Below are 7,336 nucleotides of genomic sequence, written 5' to 3'. Positions count from 1 at the left end.
TAAATGCTAAAAGTAGCAGAATGGTAGCTATAAGCTAAATGCTAAAAGTAGCAGAATGGTAGCTATAAGTTAAATGCTAAAAGTAGCAGAATGGTAGCTATAAGCTAAATGCTAAAAGTAGCAGAATGGTAGCTATAAGTTAAGTTTAAAAAGGCAGAATAATAGTTAAAGGTAAAACATTGCAAGACAGTAGCTAAAAGCTAAACAAAGCATAAAGGGAAAAAAAACAGAGCAAGTACACAGAAGCAGATTGTAGAAGGAAACATGTTTTTAAACAATCTGAAGAGATCTCAATGATTTTCTGTGGAGAATTTTACTTTAAATAAAGTTAAAAGAATTTGAAAAGTAAAAAGTTACAAAAAATTAGAAGTCAGTGCATTAATCCTGAATGAGTGAAAAGTATGAATATGAATGGTTAAAATAGAACAAAGTACACGAAAGAGAATGAAACTATAAAACAAAGAAACTATGAACAGAAAAACAATAGTGTGAATTGTGACTCAGTATCCACACACTGTGTGTCTTTTTTTATGAGGTTTATGTTGCATGAATAAAACAGAGCCGGAAATGTAACAAAGTTGAGTCAGGTCTTTTGGATGGATTCATCTTTGTTGAAATTTGTCTTTTATCCAAAAGACTTCTTCAGTCAGAGCAGCTGCAACAAACTCGGTCTTCAGCACCTTCTCTTAGTGGATCAACCAGTTTGCTGGTGACAGACAAAACTAGTGGCTGGCTTTCAGACCCTGAAATACATTACGGCAAAGACTGTTTTTTCCCAAAGATCTGGTCCCCCGGCATAAACAGAGTAATATTGTGTATGCTGTTCAGTGTCAGGAGGGCTGTGATCAGTCTTACATCGGGGAAACTAAACAGCCACTGGTCAAAAGGATGGCCCAGCACAGAAGATCAACATCATCAGGCCAGGACTCTGCGGTCTACACTCATCTCCAGGCCAGCGGTCACTCTTTCAGGGATGAAGAGGTTCACATCCTGGATAGAGAGGAACGATGGTTTGAGAGAGGAGTAAAGGAGGCCATCTTTGTGAAAAGAACCCATCCATCGATAACAGGGGTGGAGGCCTCCATGTCCAACTGTCCTCCTCTTACAATGCTTTTATTGAAAGTATCACTCAGCCCTCTGTGAATAGCAAGCAGCCATCAGGGCATTAATCAGTTGATCGTTCGATGGTCTTTTTTTAAATTTGTTATGAGAACTAGTTTTGGCTGCCACCATCAAACTGGTTGATCCACTATGAGAAGGTGCTGCTTCTAAGACTGGGTTTGTTGCAGCTCCTCTGAATGAAGAAGACTTTCAGATAAAAGATGGAACATTTCAACAAGAAGAATCCGTCCAGAGGACCTGATTTGTTGGATTTGTCTACCTGGATTAATAAGCATGCAACAGAACAGAGCAGGAAGTGGTTCTACCTGAAAGCAGCGAGGTACTCAGCATCTCCCATGGGTGGGTCCAGACCTCCTGTCCATGCCACGTTCACATTGAAGCCCTCGCCAGCTCCAGAACCAACCTGAACACATTTTATTCAGTTTATATTTATGTGAATATACAACAAACAAGGCCAAACAATTTATTTGATTTTTCCCACCTCAGCTGGTGACCCACTGCCAGGGAAGAAGTTTCCATTGTCGTAGCGATGGAGTGAAATATAAAGAACGTTGGGGTCTCTGTAAAACACTTCTTGGGTGCCATTGCCATGGTGAACATCCTAATAATTGAATGTTGGAAAACGTAAGAATTAGCAATAAACAAGAACATTAATTTGCTATTGAACATCACTGTCGTCTGCTCCCGTTGTAGGAGTTTAGAGAATGTCTTACCCAATCAACTATGAGGATCTTACTGACGCTGAGCTTCTGCTGGAGCTGCTTGGCAGCTATGGCCACAGAGTTAAAGTAACAGAAACCCCTGAGTGACAAAAGTGGCAGAAACCATTCAAAAAACAGAAGCAGACAATAATTGTGTCTGAAAAGTAAAAAGAACACTGGATGCTGTTTTAAACAAAGGCTGGTGCTGCTGTTTGTACAACTTTTTGTCAGTTTATCTTAGCATGCAAATGTAAACAGATACATTTATTTACTCAAGACAAACTACTGCTGATAAAACTATTCGGGATTGCATTCAGCTTTGGTCAGCACATCAGTCCAGGAAAACTGGAATGCCCTTGAGACATGAAAAACAAAATATATATAAATATATATCTTCCAGATTTGTCTTCTCGCCCTTATTTTATTAACTTCATCCTGGAAGAAAGTACTGACTGTGCTGAGAGAACTTGGATGGACTGCAATCAAGTCTGTAACACACTTGCACCATAACACAAACACGCACACTTACATTGCATTGGAGGGGTCTGCGTGATGTCCTGGCGGTCTGACCACAGCAAAGCCATTCTGTGCAGAAAACGTAAATGAACACACATTTCACTGTTACACCCGAGTTACACTCTTATACGACGGCGATATTTGTACAAATTATCATAATCTCTGCAACACACAGGATTTTAAAGGCACCGACTTTGAAACCACTAAGCAAAACCTCGGAGCTCATGAAGTGCAACGATAACGGATTTGTAAAGATGCCTACTGTTTTGTAAATGAGTATGCGTGATAAGAGTGGAGCTCGTCCGTTTGGTGTTTGCGGTGCAGTGTTCCTGCAATAACTCAAACCGATTTACAACGATTTATTTTCACGTTGTGACTTTTTATTCTCCGTCTGATTTCATTTGTGTTTTGCTTTTGTTTCTCCTAATTTGTGTAATGTAAAAATATTTGTACAAACTCTAAAAGCTCTGATTCTCTTTGTATACATCTGTGTATCTATTCACACACATACACACGTTGTGATTTTTAATTGAAGCAATCTAAGTTGACATGTGTCCCCGATCGCTGTAGCTGACAAACTACAGTTTAACTTACAAGCCAGTGTTTGAAAAGTGATGAACTTGTGTCCATGTATTGTCACGAAAGCGACAAACTTTTTAACTTTAAGAATTTGTTCTTACAAACTAAAATCCTACAGTTCTATATTACAAAACGTGTACCGTAATTTCTGGACTATTGAGCCTATCTGAATATAAGCCGTGCCCACATACACACACAAAAATTGCCACATCATTGTATCGCAGTGTTCAAAACGTGTGACAAAAACGCAGCGGCTTATAATCCCAAAATTATGGTGGATGAATACATCCAAAAAGTTTTGTTCAGAACTAGAATGCTGGATGATGATTTTCAGCTTTTTGGCAGTACAATAGGTGACTCAAATTATAATTTTTCTTGTGGTTGCATAAATAAAATTAAATAAATTTATAACTGTAAATAATATAAAATGTAATTTTTACAGAAATATATCAGATCCCATGTTCTGGGTTTCTGAAACGGTGCCACACCTCGTACTGTTTGACCGGAAGGTTTCATTCTAACCTTGAGCTCTCCTTTGGCCACCCTGAACGACAGCTCGACGACGCTGCCCGCCGCTATGCGTGACGCGGTGGAAGTGTGCGACTCATTCCAGATGGTATCATTATCAACCTGTCGATGAAAAGAAAAAATATATACTGTTTTTTTAAAACAGGAGACAACGATTAATTTTGACTAGTGTAGAAAAATGTAACGTTTAAAACAAAATGCTTCCCTAAATAAGAACAAATTCAAACGCTGATGTGACTCAAATGTTTCATCTGTGCTTTCATATCACAAATTATGTGATTTTATTTTCCATTCTGTTCTTTTTTTCCTCATTTAATGCAAACTCTGGCATTACTGTCCATCGGCCTTGCACAATAAAAATTTGATTTTTTTTTTTCCCCATCCCTAAACTTGAACATGTTGCTCTCATTAGTTTGACTTGTCACGGTTCAACTCAGGCCGTCATTCAAAGAACACTGGGTCGTCTTTGTTTTTTTATTTTTTTTTACTTTCCTTGTTGCTTCTCTTTGAAACAATACCATCTTTCATTAAAACCATGATTGAGACAGACTGAACAGTTTTCATTTAGAAACACAAGTTTTCTCTTACCCCAACACCCCCACATGGCAACATCACGAACATCCTTTGAGAGAGAATTGCTGAGAAAATAGAAGCAGGAATAAAATGAAGCCATATTTACTCAAACCTCTGATTCAGAGCATTTTATTTTTACTATTGAATTTTATTTACTATAAAAAAAAAGGGGGGTAAAAACTAAAACATGGTAGTGCTTTGAAATAAATGCCACAAAAACATTAACTAAACATAAAACATTATAAAAATCAGATTATCATTAGATAATGGTTAGTTCATTATTAATAAAGCACATTTTTTGGACCCCTTTTTGGAAGTGCTTCCAAATACATGTTTAAATTATGAAGAATTACCTACCAGCCAGTTTGCGATTGTCCAGTTTGAGCCTGTTGAGCGGGTTTGTTCCATATAGCAACACGTGGCGCTCCTTATGGACCGACTGCAGCTCCTCCAGAGTGGCTTTACGACCCCGAATACTCTGTATGAACCCAAAAACAACAATTTTCTAAATATCTTGTAGAGAGCTTTAGAGACGGAAAGTGAGAGACAGACACGTCTTTAAACTCATTAAAATCAGTTTAACCAGGTGTGTGAACGTGTGTGTGTTGTACCTCGCACTGTCCTCTCAGGCCTCTCTCCTGTAGTCGGGACCAGATGCTCTGTATTCTCCCAGCATGCTCTGGGTGACTGCTGTTATCGCCACATGTACATTGGTGCTTTAGCATTTGAGAGTCATACACGAGGCCTGCACACATACACATAAAACGGATGTTTATCAGCTTAAAACGCATTGATTTTCTGGGTTAAAAAGTTATAAAGAAAAACTCGTGTTTTTCTTTACAATTCGTGTTTTGTTGGATGTAACTGGGACCTTGTGTACATAGTTTCGTCCCACCTCATGTACCACAAGTGGTGTGTATGACAAATAAATCTCTCCGACTCTGACACTGAAGCCCAGCTCTAAAATTAAATCAGGATCCAGTGACAATTTAATTTTATTTAATGTTCACATGGATGTGGCCAAATATGAGTGAGGGAAAAACTGAGGGTGAGATTGACAGACGGACTGGTGCAGCATCTGCAGTATTGCGGACTCTGTGGTGGTCCATTGTAGTGAAGAGGGAACTGAGCTGTAAGGTGAAGCTCTCTGTTTACCAGTCAGTCTACGTTCCTACCCTCACCTATGGTCATGAACTCTGGGTAGTGATTGAAAGAGTGAGATTGTGAATACAGGCGGTTGAACGGAGTTTCCTCTGCAGGGTAGCTGCATTAGAGATAGGGTGAGAAGTCCAGTTATCCAGGAGAGACTCGGAGTAGAACCACTGCTCCTCCACACTGAAAAGAGCCAGTTGAGGTGGTTTGTTTGGGCATCTGGTAAGGATGCTTCCTGGGCACCTCCCTAAAGAGGTGCTTTGGGCATGTCCGACTGGGAGGAGACCCCAGGGAAGACCTACGACACACTGAAGAGATTATGTCCCTCGGTTGGTCTGGGAATGTCTTGTGGTCCTCCCAGAAGAGCTGGCTGTAGAAAAAGATGTCTGGGCCTGCTCGAGCTGCTGCCTCTGAAACCCAACTATGGAACAAACGGAAGATGATGGATGGATAGATGGATAGACAGTTGGATGGATAGATGGATGAAGAGAACTATGGGTGTTTTCCAAAACTAAGGTGAACCTACTTTCACTACTTTCTCCTACCATTCAGCCCTACCTTTACCAGTGCACCATTGTCATTTTACCTGCAAAATCTTTGGAGCAACTGTTGTCATTTCTGCAGTTATAATAATTCAACTATTTAATATTCATATATTTAGCCCCTCACCTGCAGAAGCACCTCCTTGAATGGAGAAATGTCCTTTATATAAAACCATATGAGCTTTAACTCACCAGTGGTGAAGCGTGGTTTGCTGTTGGGGTCCTGAGGGGCCAGGCTCAAGGTTTTGTCAGGCAGGGTGAGAGAAGTGGAGGCTGGGGATGACTGCGTACGTGACAGGGGGCGATGGACACCCAAACCACAAGCAACACCGCCACTGCTGCGCAACACAGGGACCGTCAGGTTCTCCATTTGTAGATGCATATGCTGCAACTGCTTCTGCTGCTCCCATAGCAAAGACTAGACAAGAACAAATAAATGTTCAGTAGTTGTTACACATTCAATTGCAGTGCCTTTAAAAAGTATTTATGCCTCTCGAACAACAAACTTCAAAACATTTCACTTGGATTTTATGGATAGACCATGACAAGAGGGGTAGTAGCGGATAATCTGTCCATTTAGTTTTTATGGCTAATTAACGACTTGAACAAAACTTTCTCAAACTAACATCAAAGCAACAATCTTATTAGAGTAGGAGTCAGGCCGCCATCTACAGGACAGAAGAAAAACATTTGTTTTACACCTCTCTGGTTGTTTCTGTGCATGTGTCTTTGTATTTAATGTATAAAAAGTATGCTTTAAAACCTGGTTGAGAATGAGTGCATGCTGCAGGTTCAGCTGCTCCTCGTGGGCTTTCGAGACGGTTGGCTCCGCCTCCCTCAGTGACTCCGCCCTCACTCTGCTATGAAAGGTCTGGTCAGTGGGTGACGTCCCATCGCCGTCCTCAGAATCCATATCCTCAGAGGGGATCTGATGCAGCCTGGGCTTTTCACTGGACTTGGACATGAGCTGTACGCACCCAAACACACGCAACAAAATTTTATTTATAATCCTAAAGCAGCGTGAGGATTTATTACGTTTTCATTAATTAATCAAAAACAATTCATCTAGAGCAGTCCTTCACAAATAGTGGGGTGTGGCCCCCCCGGGGGGGGGGGGGGGGGGGCTATGCCAGGGTGGTGCGTGTGACTCCGGGGAACATGCTTTTTTTTGCCGCAGGGAGTATTTATTTATTTTTTTAACCATCATTCTCGTTTTGACAGGGCGCGTTCCGGCAACTGTTTGCTAGGATCAAAACTCTCAGACTTCCTACGGTAATTATAATGCTATGAACAAAATACGACTTTTTTTGTTTCATCAATGAGTGTTCTCATTGTAGCCATTGATCCTGCACAAATTGTTTTATTCACGTTTTGTTTTGTAGGTCAAAGTGTTTTATATAACACTCCTGAGTTACAAAGTCAAATGTTCATGATCAATTTGAATTTATTATTATTTACTGATCATATTTCACTTTATTTTTCAGTATGCAGCTCTTTGAGAGTTTTCAAATTTCATTTGAAAAAAAACTTAAAAACTGCTCAGGTATGTAAACATTAAATGTAAGACTGTGTGTGTGCCTATGATTGAGTTTGCATGCATGTTTGTGTATTGTGATTTGAAAT

The 7,336-nt window shown here is 40.1% G+C and overlaps 1 protein-coding gene across 1 annotated transcript in view; it reads right to left on the bottom strand.

Moving 5' to 3' along the window:
• hdac7a (histone deacetylase 7a) overlaps positions 1–7,336 on the bottom strand; it is a 54,394-nt gene that overhangs the window by 10,652 nt on the left and 36,406 nt on the right. The window contains exons 11-20 of the mRNA XM_037684383.1: positions 6,477–6,680; positions 5,906–6,131; positions 4,631–4,764; positions 4,377–4,497; positions 4,035–4,084; positions 3,441–3,548; positions 2,353–2,408; positions 1,836–1,923; positions 1,604–1,723; positions 1,428–1,525 (exon numbers count right to left, since the gene is read on the bottom strand). Of these exons, the coding sequence (XP_037540311.1) occupies positions 1,428–1,525; positions 1,604–1,723; positions 1,836–1,923; positions 2,353–2,408; positions 3,441–3,548; positions 4,035–4,084; positions 4,377–4,497; positions 4,631–4,764; positions 5,906–6,131; positions 6,477–6,680 (1,205 nt within the window). The remainder of the gene's footprint in view (positions 1–1,427; positions 1,526–1,603; positions 1,724–1,835; positions 1,924–2,352; positions 2,409–3,440; positions 3,549–4,034; positions 4,085–4,376; positions 4,498–4,630; positions 4,765–5,905; positions 6,132–6,476; positions 6,681–7,336) is intronic.

This window comes from Nematolebias whitei, chromosome 11, assembly GCF_014905685.2.
Source record: "Nematolebias whitei isolate Nwh7 chromosome 11, NemWhi1, whole genome shotgun sequence".
NCBI lineage: Eukaryota > Metazoa > Chordata > Actinopteri > Cyprinodontiformes > Rivulidae > Nematolebias > Nematolebias whitei.
Note: the sequence above shows the minus strand (reverse complement) of the source record. Positions and strands in the feature narration are given on the sequence as shown.